Genomic DNA, 21301 nt, shown 5'->3' with positions numbered 1-21301 from the left:
TTCTACCACATACAGTAATCAATTTGAACAAATAGTAACTATAATCAAGAAATACTTACCTATGTTGACAGCAGATAGCAAATTAAAACAAATCTTGAACAATGGATGCCAGTTCATATCACGTAGGGCACGCACAATTGGCAACACAGTTTCCCCCTCAACATATGTCTCACAGCATAACAGAGGCCATAGTACATGGCTTTCTGTTAAAGGCTCTTACAGATGTGGGGGCAACAGATGTAATTGCTGTAGCCACATGCGTAACACTACTACATTTTCTAATACCATTACCAACAGAGAATGGAGCATAAAATCATTTATTAACTGCAATACAAAATATGTAGTATATTTAGCGGAATGCACACAATGCAATCTTCATTACGTGGGCAGTACAATCCGCCCTCTAAAGAAAAGGATTGCAGAACATATGACGGACGGCTCCAAAATACGGTTGACTGACAAGAACATATCCAGTCTATCTAAACACTTTTTAGAAAGACATGACGGGGATCTCTCGTACCTTCTGGTTACTGGCATAGAAAGAGTTACCGCCCCTAGCAGAGGCGGAGATCGTATCCACAAACTCCGTAATCGAGAAATGTTGTGGATCCTCCAGTTAGATACACGCATGCCCAGCGGTCTTAATAACAAAACGGACACAATGTATCTCTATTAATATATTGTGTGACTTTGTCTACTACGAGCACTGCAACTGATATAAGTTTCAAATGTATTGCAACATACTTACTAATAGTTAACACCTTGTTTCCATGTTTACACATTAACACACTCGGCTATTCCACTTCGCGCATGTGCTAATCAACGTAGTTAGTTCCACCTGTTGTATCCTCTTTTTAAATGCAAGTCCTTGCCAATGTTTCTCAGACCATGAGTAAGAACTAATGTTAATGTTCGAAACGCGTAGGTCTATGGACTATGCACTATGACCTCTTTATGGATTTTAAGGAATTTTGAATAAAGAAGTACCATGTTTTAGACAGCCTGGAGTGCCGATCCTCACCTTTATTTTCGTTTTCTCTAGAAACCTACACTGTCAGCCTTTCCCTCCATTTTCTTTCGCAAACCATCTGCTGGAGACCTGCCAGGCCATGGACGAGACCTCCACTCCTGATACTAAGCGATGATCACTGTGCCCTAGGCCGCTCTAGCCACTGAAAAAGGCTAGGCCCTGATGTGGGATGTTGCACATGTAGTTCTAAAATTCTGCAAATGGCAAGATAAGTTTTCCCTGCAGCTTTTCTATATTCTGTCTCCAGCTGACAGGCCTAGCAGGGGCTCATTTCCAACGCCTGTATCTTCAAACCCTGGCACCTACCAACACAATTCTGGTGTTATATTAAACAGGGGAGTCTCTCCTTTAATTTTCTATGGATGCTTCATAGACCTGGAGCTATCCACTCTTAAAGTTACATCTTGGAAATAGAAATTTGTATTTAAAAATAAAATGATATATTAAATGGTAGATTCTCCATTTTAATATGACACCAGAATTGTTCAAGAGATATGGCTGTTTGAAGAAGGTCACTGTCATGTTGTTTATAAATGTCCTTTCTCTACAGGTCATGTGCAAATAGGACGTAAATAGCCGTGTGGGTTAATCATATTCTTCGGCATCTTCTTCACTTCTTTTATAACTGGCAGTACAGGATGTGGGCAGGGCCTAGCAATCGATTTCCTCAGATGGTAGAGAATTTTTGCCAATGGTTCTGGTTGAGTCACATTCATCTCTCCCACACATCCATGTACACAGACCTTCGAATTACCTGGTAGTATTCTTACCCCAAATACTTAAAGTATCAATCTGATCACCTTATCACACTAAGAACCCAATGCTGACCATTCCCAGGACATGTGCATGTCATCAACTCCATCTGCTAGACACATTGGGCAGCGAGCATCCATTTTCTGCAGTATGACCGTAGCCGTGGTGATCTTCATATATTTGTTATCCGTGTCCTCCTTGCTTCTATATGAAACTTTTAAAATTATATTAATAAGCTTGAGCGGATACCCTAGCCCCTCTGTGATGTGGCTTTACCTCCCGATTCCTCACCAGTGAGCACTTCCTGCTCTAACAGACTGTAATACAGGTCGATAAATGACAAGTATGATGATGTCTCGGAGGGTGCCGATCGGCAATCCAAGATTGGGGCACCAAACAGGTGAACTTCTGCGATTGGTGCCAGCACCGACGGTGGCAGTTACCAGCAGGTGTTAGCTGTGTAATATAGCTGACACCCACCGTGTGAGGAGAGAGCCCTCTCCATACTCCCCTTACTGCTGTATGACGTATATAGGTGCACCATTTTTCAGGCTCTGGGGTCCATTTATTTCAAAAGAAAGTGGGAGGGGTAGTTCCATCTATTAGAGTCTATTATAAACTGTTAGGGCCAACTGTATCATAGGAAACAATCACAATGGGTCCTGCTAAGTGGAATAATGCCCTGTCTGACCTAGAGGTGATAGACATATTGGAGGCAACTTTGAGGTTACAGAAATCTATCTCTAGTAGCTATCAGCCTGGAGGTTGGCCTCGAAAAATCTTCAAGGTTTAGGTCTGTCAATCATTTGACTCTTTCAAAGTCTAAGATAGAAGCACAAATGGTGTGGTAAGTTAGACTGGGATGTTGTATTGTGGCACAACTGAAAAGACTCAACATTCATCAAGTTTCCAAAAAATAAATACATTTCCCATCTTTTGAGGTTCATACCTTCAGACTTTTCTACCCATTCTCTCTCCGTGTGGCTGTTGTATACCGTCCTCCCGGCTCACCCTACCAGTTTCTTGATCACTTTGCTTCCTGGCTCCCTCATTTTCTGTCTTGTGATATCCCAACACTCATTATGGGAGACTTTAACATTCCTATGAACACCCCCATCTCCTCTTCAGCCTCTCAGCTTTTATCACTTACTACCTCTATGGGACTCGTGCGACTCTCTGATTCTCCTACCCACCAAGAAGGAAACATCCTTGACTTGGTCTTTGCCGATTCTCTTCTGTCTCTGACATCATGAATACTGCCACTTTCAGACCATAACCTTCTCTCTGTCATTGTAAATAGTTCTTCACCTGTACAGAATATGCCCATTTATCACACATACCGGAACCCACGTGCCATTAGTCTTCACCACCTTGCAGAAACTGTGCAGACATCACTGTCCTCCATCTCTTCCCTCTCGTGTACTAACCTGGCAACTAACCATTATAATCATGTTCTCAAAAGCGCCCTTGATGAGATAGCACCACCATCAGTTTGAGCCTTTCAACACAGATGTTGGCAACCTTGGCACACACCACAAACCTGTATCTGCCTGCATGCCGAATGTCTGTGGAGAAAATCGTGAACTCTTGCTGACTTTCTTCACTTCAAATTTATGCTCAAATCCTAGAACGTTGCCCTTCACCTTGCTAAACAGGTCTACTTTACTAATCTAATATCCTCTCTCTCTAACAATCCCAAACGGATCTTCGATACTCTTCATTCCTTACTAACACCAAGGGTGCAGCCACCTGTCACAGACCTTGGGGCTTAAGATAAAATTGACTGCAATCGCCAGGAAATAATGTCGCAATCCATTCTCAACTCCATTAATCCCCTTCAGTCTGGTACCGTACCCTGTTCACTCTCTTCCTTTGAGCCAGTCACAGAGGAAGAAGTGTCCAGACTACTCTGCTCGCCCCACTACCTGCATCACTGACCCCATCCCCTCACATCTGGTACAGTCTCTCTCCCCGGCAGTCACTTCTCATCTCACTAAAATCTTCAACCTTTCTCTCTCTACGGGTGTCTTTCCCTCATCTTTCAAGCATGCTGTTGTAACCCCATTACTAATGAAACCTTCTCTGGACCCATCCAATGCTACTAACTACAGACCAGTCTCTAATCTCCCTTTAATCTCCAAACTCCTGGAACGCCTGGTCTATTCTCCACTACCCCGCTATCTTTCAGCTAACTTCCACCTTGACCCCCTACAATCTGGTTTCGCTCTATGTTCTCCACTGAAACCACTTGTTGAAATCAACATGATTAAATTTAATGTCAAACAGATGATGTAGCAAGAAGATCACATAATCGACAACACCCCGATAGGGATAACAAATGGAGAGTTGAAAGCATATTGAGTGGGATGATAACCTGATAAAGCGGGTTCGCCCTATTGTAAACCAGCTGATGGTATCACATTTCTGCAGTCTGACTCCAGTCCCTTTGTCATGGACGTAAGTCAGCACCTTTGTGTAATTTACAAACAAGTTGTGGAATGTGGTGCCCTCTTATCATTGTTACGGCAGGAGAAGACATGGAGGGTCAACTGTGGTTGTCTACTGGGTTACTGACACAGAGGCTACCAGAAGTACAAGGGCGCCATCCAAAGGAGAACAATGAACACTGCTACAAAATTGGTTCAACAACCCCTATTATGTTACCAGAATCTGATTGGATGATCAGTCAGAAAAAAGGACAGAAGATGCACAAGTAGGGGGTGGATTGGTTGGTCTTTGAGGGTGTGATGGGGATAGTATTTCATATATATATATATATATATACACACACATGTAGAGAGATGGATGAGATGAATTGTGCAGCAGAATTAATATGTAGAATATAGATTAGAATAGACATGTATCAGTATTTTATGTTTGTCTGTTAAAGTTTGTAGTACTTTCCCCAAGTATAGGACATTGAAGGAAGGTTTGGACAAATTATTCTATGTGTTTCTTTTGTAAACTCTTATTTTTATTATTAAAGCAATATTTTCCTTTAAAATTTGATGTCTACTTAATTGAGATAGTATAGGATAGAATAGGCAGTAGAAAATGGAATCTAACACCGCTCTTACTAAAGTCTCCAACGATATCCTCTCTGCTATATCCAAAGGTGACTATTCTCTCCTCATTCTCCTGGATCTCTCGGCAGCGTTCGATACGGTGGATCGCGGCTCCTCCTCAGGATGCTTCGCTCCATTGGCCTGAAGGACACTGCTTACTATAGTAAGCAGCTCCTGGTACCGTCTTTCATGGTGACAGGTCCTCTTTAACAAAGTAATCCTCTCTCTCGTTCATCTGGACCAAACAGGCTTTATGCCCTATAAAAGGGACTAACATTAACATACAAAGATTGCACTTAAACATCGCAGAGGTGGAGAGCTCTACATACCCTGGGTTTATATAATCCCTAGACAACTGTAAGGCCTTTGATTTGGTAGAATGGCCATACTTGTGGGTCCTCCTGAGAGGCTGGGTATAGGTCCCCACTTAACGGCCAACTTGGTCCAACTCCTATATAATACGCCTAAGGCGAGGATTAGGACCAACCTTAACATTTCCTCTCCGTTCCCTACGGCCAGGGTTACTAGGAGGGCTGCCCGTTTTCCACACTGCTATTTGCACTTGCCATTGAACCCCTTGCCGTGGCAATCCGTCTCTCTGACAGCATCAATTTCCAGAGGCACTATTGTTGAACACGTATCTATGTATGCTGACAACACTTTGGTGTATCTTGGGGATGTGGGACCCTCCCTGGTATCCCTAATTGATAGTTACAGGGGGGTTTCTGGCTTCCGAATCAACTGGGATAAATCAGTCCTCTCTACCCTATCAAAGGATTGGGCAGTCTTCCCCTCCCAGTCCCGGCTCAAGTAGTGTCCTGCTTCAAATACTTAGGGATCATGGTGTCACGCCCGATTCAAGCTGACACAGGGTTAAACATTGAACCACTAATATCTGCAACGGAATCTCGCCTGAAGGCCTGCTCAATACTGCCCTTATCCCTATATAACATTTTCAAGATGATCTTGCTTCCCAAAATTTTATACTTATTTCCTTACTACCCAGTACTACTCCCTAAGAGCCTCTTTAAGCATGTTGACAGCATCCTCAGATTCTTCTATTGACAAGGCGTCTCCCCACGTTTTAGTCTAGCTTTGCTTCAGGCACTTAAGTTGGGTTGGGTTAGTAGCTCCTGTTTTATATTTATACTTTTTGGCCACCCAGTTGGTGTAGACATTGAGATAGGCAATGCCACCACTGCTCTTGCATGGGGCCATAGTGGGTTCTTACGAGGCTCTCACAAATGTGCTTTATCACTTTAAATCTCCATCTAACGTTTCCCTTCTAATGCGCACAGTGGTGTTGTGCTTGCATAGGGCACATATACTGGTTACAGACAATAGCTCTTCCCTTCTTTTGCCTAGGACCCCATTATGGCTCAATCCATGGCTCCCTCATTTCCTCTTCCTCCCGGGTTGGACAATGTGGGGGGCGCCATGGGTGAAATTCATTGGTCAACTCCTATCCACAAATGCTGAATTGCTTTGCTGAGATACGGGAGAAAAATAATGGGGCAGATTTACTTACCCGGTTCAGTCGCGATCCCGCGGCGAGTTGTCCGACACCGATTCGGGTCTGGCAGGATTCACTAAGGTCCGTGCGCCCGATATTCAGTAGGTGTTGCTGCTGCGCCGTGGTCCGCCGGAGTTCATCTTCTTCGAGACGGTGCATGTAAGTGCTGATCTTGTGACAAATTCTTTTTTAAATTCTGTGGTTTTTTGAATCCGTCGGGTTGTCCGATGGCCACGCCCCCGATTTCTGTCGCGTGAAAGCCGGCGACAATGCGACAGAATCCGATCGCGTGCGCTAAAATCCCAGGGCAATTCGGAAATATTCGGGAAACCCAACGAAAGTGTGACGTTTGGAACCTTAGTAAATGTGCCCAAATGTGCCCACGACAGCTGCCTTTCATTATACACTATTATGCCATGCTTTCAAGGCCCAATTTGGTTCTTTCAGCCTGAAAGCAGAATTTTCAAAGCTGGAGAATCTGATGAGCACTCCAGGGACCTCCCTAAACCACTCACGAAGGTATACGCTCTCCTACAAGAGCAAAGGACTAGATCTTTTGACAAAGCACTGGAATGTTGGGAGGAAGGACATCCCTGACCTGTCCTACTGAGGTTGAACTGTCCTACTTTACATCTGTGGTGAGTGCAAGGGACTTCCTAATCCAATCTAAATTCTTACACCGGTTTACTTCACCGATGCGAAACTTTTTCAAATAGGAATAATGCCTAATAATTTGTGTTTCCGCTGTCAGGCTGAAGTTGGATCCTTCTTACACTGTGTTTGGTCCTGCCCTAAGATTAATATCTTTAGGTCGTAACTTCTGGAATTCCCAAACAAACACTTTGAATTCCACTGGCTGTGTACGGTGTACTGATGTCCTAGAAGGATCGGGAACCGTCCCCACCTAAAAAGATGGATCTTACTCATTAATAATGCTATCCCCAATGAATGCTCGCTATGTGTCAGCAGGAAATGCCCTCAGAAATTTGATCTCATTTGGTCCAGGTGGTGTGCAAACCCTTACACTACTGTATAAGTCTTCAGGCTAAAATCTACCTAAATATATAAGGGAAGGGTTGAATGTTGGGGCGGGTACAAGAATTTCTTTTTGTCTTACGTCTTTGTTGTTTTAGGTTACAAACAGGCTGGGTGTCTACCACTTAAATGGTGAATAATAATACGCTGTTGCCGGCTGTCTTGTTATCTTGTTCAAGTTTATTTTTACTGTACAAATTTTTAAAAACTAATAAATAAATACTTTTAAAAAAAGTAGTTTCATAACGGAAAATGCCAGATCTGGAAAGAAAAGGACAATGTTACAGCTGGCATCTTCCCTGGTCCAAACTGTAAGACTCAGGAGATGTTGAAAGTCTTAGTTTCTTGCCTTCTTTGAGCAGTATTTACAGTGGTTGAGTTGTTGGGCTGATTAAATTCATCACACAAACTTTCTCTGCAGCCCGGCTCTTCACGAGCAACAGTCTGTGACTGACAGAACTCTGCTCCTATTACCTCATGGCATCCTGTGTTGTTTGCTCCCTGCCGGTTAAGGGTCTTCTTTACCTGCTATACTGTCTGTGTGAGCGTTACTCTTATCTATACTTCTGGTTATCTGATGTTGGCTCTCGTTTTGTGACTATCCCTTTGTGGCTGTAATTTTGTGTCTTATATGCCATCTCCATTGTGACCTGGATCTCTGTTCATTCTTTTGTGTTAATTGTCCTGTTTCGTGTCCCCACTTTGGCTTAGGGGGGGACCACCTTAGTGGGTTGTCCTGTATCGGATACGGAGAATCAGGGCGTCTGGAGAGGTTGGAGCTTACGACTCACTGTCCTGTTCTGTCTGTCCTCGATTAATCGGACTCTCCCCTATTACAACAGTTTTCTGTCTGACTTTGCATGTTCTTTCATGTGCAAACTGTGTGTGCATGTATTTAAGAAGTGTCCGCGCCACTAATTAAATACATGTACATGTATGCCACATTTAACATGCAAAGTGTGTAGCACGGCCCATGTTAAAGGTGAACCAAAAAAAGTGCATGAAGAACGAGCGCCCCAATTCATGAATCTTGCGCCCACTGCACTCTACACAGACAAACTGCACATAGTACAGACTGCACTGTTCTAGTAAACGTGCCCCACAGTATATATTGGCCAATTATCCAGGACCAGTCTTTATAGAAACATTGTTCATGCTGATCAACCTGATTGCCCACCCACATATCAAAGCTTTTCACTAATATATGTCACAGAAATTAGCGGAAGTCATCCAAAGGAAGAAAATCCAATAAAAGAGATTTAAATTTTTCACCTTTCTTTGAAGATAAACATTAACATGGCTTCACCTTTGTGTGAGTTCTCTGGTGTTGAAAAAGATTTGCTTTTTGAGTAAAACATCTCCCACATTCTGTACATGAAAATGGCTTCTCCCCTGTGTGAATTCTCTGGTGTTGAACAAGATATGTTTTTTCATTAAAACATTTCCCACATTCTGTACATAAAAATGGCCTTTCCCCTGTGTGAATTCTCTGGTGTTTAACAAGATCTGGTTTTTGAGCAAAACATTTTCCACATTCAGTACATGAGAACAGCTTCTCCCCTGTGTGAATTCTCTGGTGTTGTACAAGACCTGGTTTTTGAGTAAAACTTTTACCACATTCAGTACATGAAAATGGCTTCTCCCCTGTGTGAATTCTCTGGTGTTTAACAAGATCTGATTTATGAGCAAAACATTTTCCACATTCAATACATGTGAACAGCTTCTCCCCTGTGTGACTTCTCTGGTGCTGAACAAGACCTGTTTTTCTATTAAAACTTTTCCCACATTCAGTACACGAAAATGGCTTCTCCCCTGTGTGAATTCTCTGGTGCTGAACAAGAGATGAATTTTGAGTGAAACATTTCCCACATTTAGTACATGAAAATGGTTTCTCTCCTGTGTGAATTCTCTGGTGTTGAACAAGATCTTGTTTTTTAGTAAAACATTTCCCACATTCAGTACATAAAAATGGCCTTTCCCCCGTGTGAATTCTCTGGTGTTTAACAAGATCTGGTTTTAGAGCAAAACATTTCCCACATTCTATACACAAGAACGGCTTTTCCCCTGTGTGAGTTCTCTGGTGTTGAACTAGACTTGTTTTTTTACTGAAAGATTTCCCACATTCTGTACATGAAAATGGCTTCTCCCCTGTGTGAATTCTCTGGTGTTGGACAAGATGTGTTTTATCATTAAAACTTTTCCCACATTCAGTACATAAACATGGCTTCTCTCCTGTGTGAATTCTCTGGTGTTGGACAAGACCTGTTTTCTTAGTAAAACATTTTCCACATTCAGTACAAGAAAATGGCTTCTCTCCTGTGTAATTGTTCTGGTGTTGAAAGATGGAAAGATGCGATTGATCTTCTTGAGGTAAAGTAGAAGAGGGGAGATATCCATTGGAACCTCTTGCACTTTTGTTTCCTAAAAGTATAATCAAAAAACATTATTGGGAGTTTCTTTTTCCCAGTTACAAGCAGAAGTAACATAGAGTCATCTATGGAAAGTAAATTATCATCATGATTTACCATCTAATATATCAGTTAAATTTCCCCATTAACTGGACTTGTGACTACTAACTACGTCTGTGATTACTTTCTGTTAACGGGGTCTTATGATTGTGCTGCGTCTATGGGACGGCCTCAACTCTGCTATATTAACAACATACAGTGTGATCCGTGATCAACCCCTGCTTGCTCATGGGACAAAGCACTTAAACCGGATATATTAATAGTGTACCAACAAAGTCCGGCAGATGACGAGGTGTGAACTGTGTTCTATAGCAACACTTCCGAAAGTATTATATACCTCGGCTGAGTTCAAAGCGTGAACTGTGTCCTATAGCAACACTATTGAGGAAACGGACTTATCACTCATTATATCGGCTAAGTTCTTCTGCTAAACCATGCTCGTGATTATACTCTGTCAATTGTGTCTGCGACCATCTTTGTTAACAGCGTCTGTGATTATATTGCGTTTATGAGATGTTTCCCATCTAGGCTAAATAATACATAGGGTGAACTGAGATTAACCCTTGTCCTTTCATGGGACAGAGTAATTAAATTTGTTATACCAAAACGATACTAAGAAAGTTCCGCAAAGGAGGAGGTGTGAACTGTGATTTATAGCAACACCCATGAAATGATGGTATATTGAGGCAGAGGTTAAATTGCTAATTGCGCCACTACTGTTGAGGAAACGGTCTCATCACCCAATATACCTGCTAATCTATATAATTCTTCGCTAATCCCGCTTGTGATAACTCGCTGCTAACCACGTCTGTGATCATTCTCTGCTAACCATGTCTGTGTTCATCTTTTGCTAACAGAGTATGTGATTTTTTTTTTTTTTTTCTTTCTTTTTGTCAAATGTACTTCTGACCAGATTGGGCAGGAATCGTAATTATATTACTGAAAGCACTACTCAAACTGGAAGAGTAATAAGAGCTACTGTTTGATCTATCGCAATAGTATATGAAGTTAAGGCCTCTATTATTTGGGAGCTTAGCCTAAAGGTGAATTGTGATTAATGTATTATACCTATATAACAGCTCTTCCCTCCCCTAAGTTTGAACTGTGATTGTCAATGGTGTTTTGAGTACAGAAGAAGAACCGATTAAAGCAAAATATGGACTGCTTGTGCCATAAGTTACAGCAAAGTTGCCACAGTACAAGTAGGGCACCAACAGCATACAAAATGCTAAGCTCAAAAAGCAAATAACCAAAACCAAAAAGAACAAAATGAGCATGTGTTACTAAAATATGAAATTTATTGATATGCGTTAAAAATCAAACAATCACATAATGACAGGTGGTTACAGGGCAAATATCCAAAACAGGTGCTGGGCAGCACAAATAGTTAATAGATAATAGGCAAGATGTTGTATCACAACATAAAGTGCATAGTGCAAAGACCCTAGAGGCTATTCCATGCTAAATAAGTCAACAATAGATAATGAGAGCGCAACAATAAAAGTAAAGTGGTAATACCTACAATTTAAGAGTGTTACCAGCGCATAAGAAGAGAGCTGCCCAGCACCTCCCCGACACGTGTTTCGTCCTCACAGGACTTTGTCAAGGGGTGGTGCTGTGGACGGCGCCGGAAGGTTAAATCACAGAGGTGGACCAATGAAAGGGGCAGAGCGCACCTGCGCCAGATGAGCAGTGGGTGAATTGTATTGGGCGCATGATCCGCGACTTGTGCGTCCACGCGGTGGGAAGGCGGGACAGGTACGTCACCCGGAGCAAGTCACATGATCCGGATGACGTCATGAGCCGCCGCCCCCTCGCGCAGGCGCACAGCGGTCAGCGGGCATGTTGCGCTCTCATTATCTATTGTTGACTTATTTAGCATGGAATAGCCTCTAGGGTCTTTGCACTATGCACTTTATGTTGTGATACAACATCTTGCCTATTATCTATTAACTATTTGTGCTGCCCAGCACCTGTTTTGGATATTTGCCCTGTAACCACCTGTCATTATGTGATTGTTTGATTTTTAACGCATATCAATAAATTTCATATTTTAGTAACGCATGCTCATTTTGTTCTTTTTGGTTTTGGTGTTTTGAGTACAGTTAATAAGTTCTTCTTAACCTCTAACAGAATTTGTATATAGAGGCCAGTATCTATGGTTTAAACCTACATAAAGAAGAGAATAGTTTATTTGGGGAAAAAGTAGGTTTAAGGGATTGACGGTACAAGTGGGAGTCATGGCACCTAAAAAACCAGAAAGGAAATCAACCGGACTGGATAAAATGTGGAAAGCTTCGCCATCTAAAACAAGGCAAAACAATAAAGAAGAGGCACAAACTACAGGGCCAAGCAGTGATATGGGGGGAGAAGGAAACACCAACTCTGAAGCAATTCTGGCTCAGATACTAGCTACAACTCAGGAAACACAAGAATCCATATCAGAACTGAAACAAGAGCTAGTTAATGTGAGAGCAGATACCACTTCTATAAAAGACGATCTTAATTTACTGAGGGAAAAATTTAAGACAGTAGAGAAGAGTGTAAAGAAAACAGCAGATGAGGTGAAAGGCATACAGGAGGACGTAAAAAGACTGAGGGAAGAAAATGTCAGTATAAGAGAAAAGCTGATTGACCTTGAGAATCGAACCAGGAGATCTAATTTGAGAATAGTGGGTTATCCGGAAGAGACCGGGGATAATATATCCCCAGAGGCTATTCAGAAATGGTTAGTGGGTATATTTGGGTCAGAAGGCCTCTCAACTAATTTTACTATAGAAAGAGCTCATAGAGTCCCCTCACGTAAACCGGTTCCAGGAGCCCCACCGAGAACTATTCTGGCAAAATGTTTAAATTCATATGATAGGGACTATATAATCAGAAATTCAAGAACAAAAGAGAAAGAGCTAATGATAAATGGTAACAAAGTCGTAATATTCCCAGACTATGCGAGGGAAACACAGAAGGCTAGAGCAAGCTTCGGGGCAGTAAAGAAAAGACTTTTCGAAGCAAAAATACAATTCTCCCTTTTATTCCCCTCCAAGCTAAGGATTATATTTAACAACAAAACGTGGTTCTTTGATACTCCAGAAGGGGCATCAGATTGGATGGAAGGGAAAGGAATTTGAATAGTGAAAAGTTGTAAAGGCGAGGAATAAGATATTAAGTATTCTGTTTTGGGCTGAGCGGCTTGGAGAGGGCGGGAGGGCGATGGTGGAAAGAAGGGATCTGCTTGATGGAAGAAAGAGCGGATCAGGTTGGGGGAGGGGGGGATAGGGAGGGGTACTGGCAGGAGGGTAGGGTTTTTTTTTTTTGTTGATTTTTTTGGATTTAACGAAGGATGATGAAAGGAACTAGGATTCTATGCTGGAATGTCAGAGGATTAAGTGAAAGAAGGAAACGGTGTATGATATTTGATGTGATAAACAAGCATTTACCCTCTATTATAGTTTTACTAGAGACACATTTGATGCGAGAAGTTGAGCACCGTCTAAAGAAACGTTGGGCAGCCTGGGAATATCATTCCTATGGGGATATATATTCAAGAGGGGTGTCAGTACTAATCCATTCAAATATAGATTACAGATTAATGGGGGAAAAGATTGATAAATGTGGCAGATTTGTCTTTCTGCATTGTATGTTAGGAGATATAGAATGTATCTTGGCGTTTCTGTATGTCCCCCCTCCTTTTTCTTTAGGGGTATTATATGAACTAGTTAGATTTATGGAGAGTAGGGACTGTAGAAAAATTTTAGTCATGGGCGATTTGAATACGGTGTTCGATGCCAAATTAGACCGTTTAAATATTTCAGGAGAACAGAAGTCAAAAGAAAATGAAGGTTTGAAATTTAGTAATTTCTGTGATGACATAGGATTATATGATATCTGGAGGTCCAAATATGGCACAAGGAAGGCCTTCTCCTGTTACAGTAAAACGCACAATACTATGTCCAGGATAGATCATGGTCTGGCTAGTCAAGAAATGCTGGAAGAAGTCACGTTGATGCGATATGAACACATCTTGATTTCAGATCATGCCCCGGTCTTGGTGACACTCGGTAATACCCCAAGGGGAGGGTGCGCTTTTAAACTTAATCCCCACTGGTTAACCATAATAGGGCCAAGAACGGACCTTGAGCAGAAAATAAAGGAATATTGGGAAATAAATGTTAATTCTACAAACAACCTGGTTGTGTGGGATTCTCTTAAATTGTTTATTAGAAGTACTCTCTCACAGATTATTAACTCAGCTAAAAAGGAATATAGAAGGAAAGAAGAATTCCTAAGAAAGGCAGTTGAACGGTCCCTTAATAATATGGTAGAGCATGAAGGGGGTGTTGGTTATAAGAACAGCTATATAGAAGCTAAAGAAAAATATAAAGGGTTTCTGGTAGAGAAATCTCAACACAAGATCTTCTTCGCAGGACAGTCTAACTTTTCGGAAGGAGGGCAGCCAGGGAAATTGCTGGCTAAAATGATTCAAAATACACGAAGTGGAAACAAAACGGTAACAGCTATTAGAGGACGGGACGGGAAACTATACAACGACCAAGACCACATCCAGGTACAGTTCAGAAACTTTTATAAGGACCTATATGAGTCCACATGTAGTAAAAGAAATGATGAGATCGAGGGGTACTTGGAGAAGATCAACTTTCCAAGTTTATCCCAAGAACAGGTAGACATGCTTGAGGCACCAATCACCCTTATAGAGTTGGCAGAAACAATTGATACATGTACTAAAGACACAGCCCCAGGACCGGACGGACTTCCGTTTGGGTTCTATAGAAGGTATAAAATGGTATTACTGCCGATGATGTTAGGCATGATAGAAGAAATTTATAAGAGAGGGAGGGTCTCTGAAACCATGGCAGAAGCACGTATAATTTTAATCCCTAAAAAAGAGAAGGATTTGCTCGATATGGGGTCCTACAGACCAATCTCCTTAATTAATACTGACGTTAAGATCTTAGCCAAAGTACTTGCCCGCCGACTCCAGAAGGTTATCACATATATCGTCCATGAGGATCAAAAGGGATTTGTCCCAGGAAGAAGTGTGAACGATTGCCTTAGCAGACTGTTCGCTTCTCTGGAGGAAGGAGAGGGGGCCCTCCGCTCGATCCTGTCACTGGACGCAGTTAAGGCGTTTGACAAGGTCGAGTGGAGGTTCTTATGGGAGGTCATGCGAAAATTTGGCTTTGGCCCCATATTTATGAGATGGGTTGAAAGTATGTATAGCCTACCAAAAGCCAGGGTGGCGGTAAATAGAATAGAGTCAGAACCCTTTTCTCTGTATAGGGGCACCAGACAGGGTTGCCCCCTCTCCCCTCTCCTCTCTCCTCTTTGCGCTCTTTATTGAGCCATTGGCTATTAAGATCAGATCGGACATGGGGGTGAGGGGGGGAGGCAGCCGAGGAGTTGAGGACAAATTGTGCCTGTACGCAGACGACGTACTGTTCTGCGTACAAGAGTCCCCGGAGTCAATACCGAGGATAGTAGAAATCGTTAGGGAGTTCGGTCAGTATTCAGGGTTTGAAATAAATTGGAAAAAAACGTGCCTACTGCCATTAGACGGGTATAGGGGGGAACAGTTGGACACGAGTGAAATTACTCTGTGCAGTGATTCCCTCAAATATCTTGGGGTCAAAATCTCTGCGAAGATTGAGGAATATGACATCTTAAATTTAAGACCATTAATTAAAACAATACGAGGAAGAATACAATTATGGGAAAAGCTGCCACTCTCTTTTGCAGATAGAGTTGCCTTAATTAAAATGGTTCTCTTACCTCAAACCCTTTTCTTCTTGGCAGTCTGTCCCATATGGATAGATAACACCTTTTTCAAGGCTATGGAATCGTTGTTTAATGAGTTAATTTGGGGTAGAAAAAGGGTAAGAATAAAGCTTAGACACTGGCACAAGCCAATTTCAGAAGGAGGAATAGGGATTCCTTTCCTTTTTGGATACTACCTGGCAGCTCAACTATCTAGGATAGTGGGCTGGAAGGGGGAGACGGATCCAGTTAAAGCACTTATAACAAGGGATAATCACGTGAGCTCGGTATTTGAAGCACTGGAAAAGAATGCAGATCATAAGGGGAATAAGAAAATTAGCATGAAAGGGGCAATGTTTAGGGGATGGAAAGAGGTTAAGAAAATTCTACACATTAATGGAATACTAGATTGCACTCCACTATGGCACAATAAAGAATTTCCCGAATTAGGGAGATTGCCAGATCCAACATTTTGGGAAAGGAAGGGCATAAAATATTTTTCACAGATATTAGAAAATGGAAGAGTGGTAAATTTCAATTTTTTTAAGGATAAATATGCACTAAGGGAAAGGGATTTCTTAAGATACTTCCAACTAGTTCACGCTATTAATGCAATTAGAGTGAGGAAAAATATCGAAATAAATTCACATGACTGTTTAGAATATGTGCAAAATACAGAAAGAAAAAAGGGTTTGATTGCGGGTATTTATAAATTCTTGGTTAGGGGGTATTCTGTGGGGGTTTCTTACAAATCACAAGAGAGGTGGGAAAAGCAGGTAGGAGGGAGGAATGGGGTGGGATCTATAGAAATGCTAAGATAGGATCAATAAATGAAAACCATCGAATAATACAGATTAAGATTCTTTACATGCTGTATTACTCCCCTGCTGATCTGCACAGGATGAAAATCAGGGAATCGTCCTTATGCTCCAAATGTGGAAAGGTCGGAGCTGACTTCACTCATGTAATTTGGTCATGTCAGGCAATTCACGAGTTTTGGAGTGAAGTATTTCAACGTGTGAATAATATTTTAGAACTATCCCTTACTCCTTCTATTTCGATAGCCATTATTGGGAGATGTAGCTCCGTGGAAAGTAGGTCAACCCATAAAGCAACTATTCTCAAATTGATGATGTTGGCGAAAGTGCTGATTGTAAGGGAATGGGGGAGTAACAGTGGCAGGAAAATAACAATTAGGAGGTGGATAAATCTATCTTTGAAGGTAAAAGAATACGAAAGAATACAAGCGGAGAAGAGGGGTACTATGAGGAAATGGGCCAGAATTTGGGACAAATGGAATTAGACAAACCAGCATATGGGAAGGTTAACACTCATAAGAAATCAATCTAAATTATTTTTTTTTCCTCCTGCCAGGGGGCGGGGGGGGGGGGGTTAAGGGAGGGAAAGTGGATAGGGAGATAAAAAGGAAGATGGAAGAGTAAAGGAAAATTATCTTATATTTATTTAGAGATTCCATGCTTTAGGTTAATGCTCGTACACAGACTGCATTTCAATATTTGGGTCTAGTTTACTCTTGTATAGATTGCACTGTAATGTTAGGATTGAAATGTAAATTAATATGTACAAGAGTATTTATACTATGCATGGTATTTATTATATGCAAGATTGCATATTATATGCAAGAAATGTGTGAAACACTGATGCATATATGTGTTGTGTGTACAATTTATGTAAAAATTAATAAAGCTTTTTAAAAGAAAAAAAATTATCATCATGTATAGTAATTGCTTATAAGTGCTGTATATACATGTAAATATGTTTGTAGGATATTATATTGTAAGTGACTATAGTACTTTTAGGGGTGCAGTGTGGAGAAGCTGAAGTAATTTAGGAGAAATGTGCATTCAGCAGTGATGAGGTTCAGCTGGAAGAGTCATTGGGGCACATTTACTTACCCGTCCGGAGGAGTTCATTGAAAGTGCATTGTCCAACGATAATGCACCATGCCGCAATTCACTAAGATCGTGCGCCCGATATCCTGCATGTGTTGCTTCCACCCCCTCAGGTCCCCGGAGTTCTTCCCGCTGCATGTAAGTGAAAGCAGCGCAGCCGCGGCACAATCCGATCGCGTGCAACACAATCCCCTGTTAAATACCTGACGCAGCCGTGTAAAATCTGAAAAAGTGCGGCTGTAGATCCTTAGTAAATCTGCCCCATTATGTTCATTGCCTGATGGCAGAAATAAAATTGAGTAAAAATTAAGACCTCAGATATCATATTCATAGAGAAGAATATTGCAGTTGCCAAGTGGGAGATGACTTGGTCAAGAATTAGGTCAGTAATTTTGTTGACAGAGGCGCGACATGTTTGTGAGGTGGAGGTGGCAAAGGCAGCAGGGACTTCTGGGATCAATGATAGTGAGAAGTCATAACTAGTGATGGGTAGGTCTGGCGGGAGAGAGGTGGCGTAATAACAATGCCCTAGACAAAATTCCTAATGGGGGACCCCACTCCCTGTCTCTCACTTTGTTAGGTCCCCCCCTGCCCAGGCCCTAAGTTTACCAGATGCTTGTTATCCCTGGCATACACATATAATATATACCCACATACGGGGGGAATGGGCAGGTGTACGGCGTTCCTGACCTGCGTCTGGGCACGAGCTATAGAGTGTGAGCGTCCAAGGCTGAGCAGTCACTGGCGTTGGTCCCTACCAGGCGTGGGTGGCCAGGGGCAGACGAGGACAAGCATATGATATATTCCCCCCTATCTGTCGCGGTTTATACTTCTGGAGGTATAGGCCCCATGATGTACCCATCAGGTGGCCGCGCATTTAGGCAAAGCTACGCTTACACTGACTTGGCGAAGTTGTGAATAAAAACCTTTGAACAAAAGTCTGCATGTTTATAAAAAGTATGCAGGCGTAGAGGTGGTGTAGCCACACAAAAATATTCTCCATTTCTTGCAGTACGCACTAAATAGCGATTATTTCAGTGCTTCTACGCCAGAAACTGGCATGGAGGCACAGATAAATGTCCATCATATTTCAGATGTCAATGTATAGATCCTGTATATACACACTATGTAGTGTTCACTGAATTCACTAGATTTGCCGAGTTGCTTTAGATAATTCGGAGTTAGTTCTCATTTTAGAGAGAACACAAAACATCATGGGACTGAGGGCGGCTTATTGCCTCAGGGAGACGTAAAGCTACACCGACTTCCAACATTTACTAGGGTCCGTGAGTCAGTTTTCTGTCAGACATTGCATGTTCTTTCATGTGCAAACTGTGTGCACATGTATTTAAGAAGTGTCCACGCCACAATAAATACATGTAATGTAATGCTTCTCCGTCCAACCGTGCACCACATTTAACATGCAAAGAGTATAGCACGATCCATGTTAAAGGTGCACCAAAAGAAAAAGTGGTGCACTCTGTCGGAGCTGTGCACAATTCATGAATCCGGTCCCCTCCGCTCACTACACAGGCACACTGCACATAGTACAGAATGGAAAACTACCATTGGATTTGATGCAGTATGAAGCAAACATACCCAGAGACTGCTGTAGCTACACTAATGCAGGATCATATCTTGGTTAATCCCTGAGCTGAGTGATTTTGCTGATAAAACATATATAATATTATGATGATGAAGCTCTGTGGCTTCTATATCTGCTCTGGCGCTTACTTTCCCGCTTCTCATAGTAGAGTTTCTCTCTGATTGCATCATCATCTCCTGCACTTGTCTTCCTGCCAGACAGAATAATCAATTGCTGCACCATCCCCCAGCCGCTGTGTATGAGTCATTCAGCTCAGGTTGATTAGCGCTTGACTAGTCATGCTTTACTTTCAGCCATTTGTAGGCTCCGTAAGCCAGTCTGTCCCAGCTTTCCCAAGGTCCTAAATGGTATAATTGTGTTTTCAGCAAAACCACCCAGCTCAGGGATTAAGATACAATCTACAGCAATCGCCATCACTATATACAGCCCCCTAACAATAACTATATACAGCTCCCAGTAATCACCATATAAAGCCCCTGGTAATCACTGTATGAAGCCCCCAGTAATCACTGTATACAGCACCCCCAGCATTAACTATATACAGCCCTCCCCAAGCAATAACTATATACAGTTGCCCGTAAAATAATAAAACTTTGCTTACCTTCTCCCACTCGCCTGCTGCGCCAATAATCTTCCTCCTCTTCTGGCAGGTCAAACATCTGGTGCAGGTGTCGCAGTAGGTGATGTCACTGCACCGCCTGTGCCCGGACTACATACGGACTACATACAGAGTGCATTGTTCCCTTGCACTGCCATGAACCCAAATTTTGCCGGACAGATTACCGGTATTTCGACACGCGCCAAGTGGGCGAAAGGGGTGGCCCTGCAACTGCCCGAATCGCCCACACTGTAAAAAATTGGTGCATTCCCCTTGCTGTAATCTGGCCCTGGTCCTAGATGGAAAACAATGCCTCCTTTTGCTACCTTGAAAGGCAGCCCGCTTAACACCAAGCATGGCCTACAAGAAGTCTAATAACATGATGTGGGATTAAGCCAAACCAGTCTATCTATTCCAGAAGGAACAGACTAATCACACCTGGTATATCCTCTATCAACAGGAAGGTCTCCTTTTACCTGGTGATGTGAGGGGCTGGTGGTCCTCCATCATGATGTCCTTGTACTGGTCCTTGTGTCCTTCTATATACTCCCACTCCATCATGAAGCAATACACAGGAATTTCAGCTCTATTTACCGGGAGATCCAGTGGGACATTATCCTTCGGTTCCTCTTTGATATCTTGGGAATCTTCAGGACTGGGACCTCTCACTGGTGGATTTTTCTGACTGATACCATCTGTAGGAAATATACACAGTGACTGATACATTGTCTATATGTGATGATGAGATGATGGAGGAGGTGACCTCACACCTGCTCTGTCCTCTATAATCAGGAAGGTCTCCTCTTACCTGGTGATGTGAGGGGCTGGTGGTCCTCCATCATGATGTCCTTGTACTGGTCCTTGTGTCCTTCTATGTACTCCCACTCCTCCATGGAGAAATAGACAGTGACGTCCTGACACCTTATAGGAACCTGACACCCACAATGACACAGTCATCACCCAGACCCCTCCCATGTGTTATTGTACAATGTCCCAGCATTCCCGGCAGCGCTCACCTCTCCGCTCAGCAGCTCAGTGATCCTGGAGGTAAGTTCTAGGATCTTCTGCTCATGTATCAGTGAATGAGGTGGAGGCTCGGTGATGGGGCTCTGGGTCCATCCTCCTGACACACGGGGGGTCACACACTCACCAGACGACTTCTTCACTACTGTGTAATCCTGTGTATGGGGAGACACTGATCACTACATAGATCCTAAGAATCCTTCACCTCTCCAGTCATTTCCCGCTGTTATTCCTAGAGATAAGAGCCGTGTCCTGGGAGACTCTCACCTCTCCGGTTATCGAGGAGATGATCTCTGTGGTAATGTCTAATGTCATCGCATCAATGTAGTCTCTGTCATTGTCCATTCCTGGGGAGCTATTCATGGTCATGATGTCCTTGTACTGGTCCTTGTGTCCTTCTATATACTTCCACTCCTCCATGGAGAAATAGACAGCGACGTCCTGACACCTTATAGGAACCTGACACCCACAATGACATAGTCATCACCCAGACCCCTCCCTTGTGTTATTGTACAATGTTCCAGC

The 21301-nt window shown here is 42.5% G+C and overlaps 1 protein-coding gene across 1 annotated transcript in view; it reads right to left on the bottom strand.

The window, feature by feature from the left end:
* Positions 1-7556: 7556 nt before the first annotated feature.
* LOC140119800 (uncharacterized) overlaps positions 7557-21301 on the bottom strand; it is a 50925-nt gene continuing 37180 nt past the window's right edge. The window contains exons 4-8 of the mRNA XM_072139197.1: positions 21044-21235; positions 20770-20931; positions 20562-20685; positions 20230-20448; positions 7557-9817 (exon numbers count right to left, since the gene is read on the bottom strand). Of these exons, the coding sequence (XP_071995298.1) occupies positions 8688-9817; positions 20230-20448; positions 20562-20685; positions 20770-20931; positions 21044-21235 (1827 nt within the window). The 3' untranslated portion in view covers positions 7557-8687. The remainder of the gene's footprint in view (positions 9818-20229; positions 20449-20561; positions 20686-20769; positions 20932-21043; positions 21236-21301) is intronic.

The sequence above is a fragment of the Engystomops pustulosus genome, chromosome 2 (assembly GCF_040894005.1).
Source record: "Engystomops pustulosus chromosome 2, aEngPut4.maternal, whole genome shotgun sequence".
NCBI lineage: Eukaryota > Metazoa > Chordata > Amphibia > Anura > Leptodactylidae > Engystomops > Engystomops pustulosus.
Note: the sequence above shows the minus strand (reverse complement) of the source record. Positions and strands in the feature narration are given on the sequence as shown.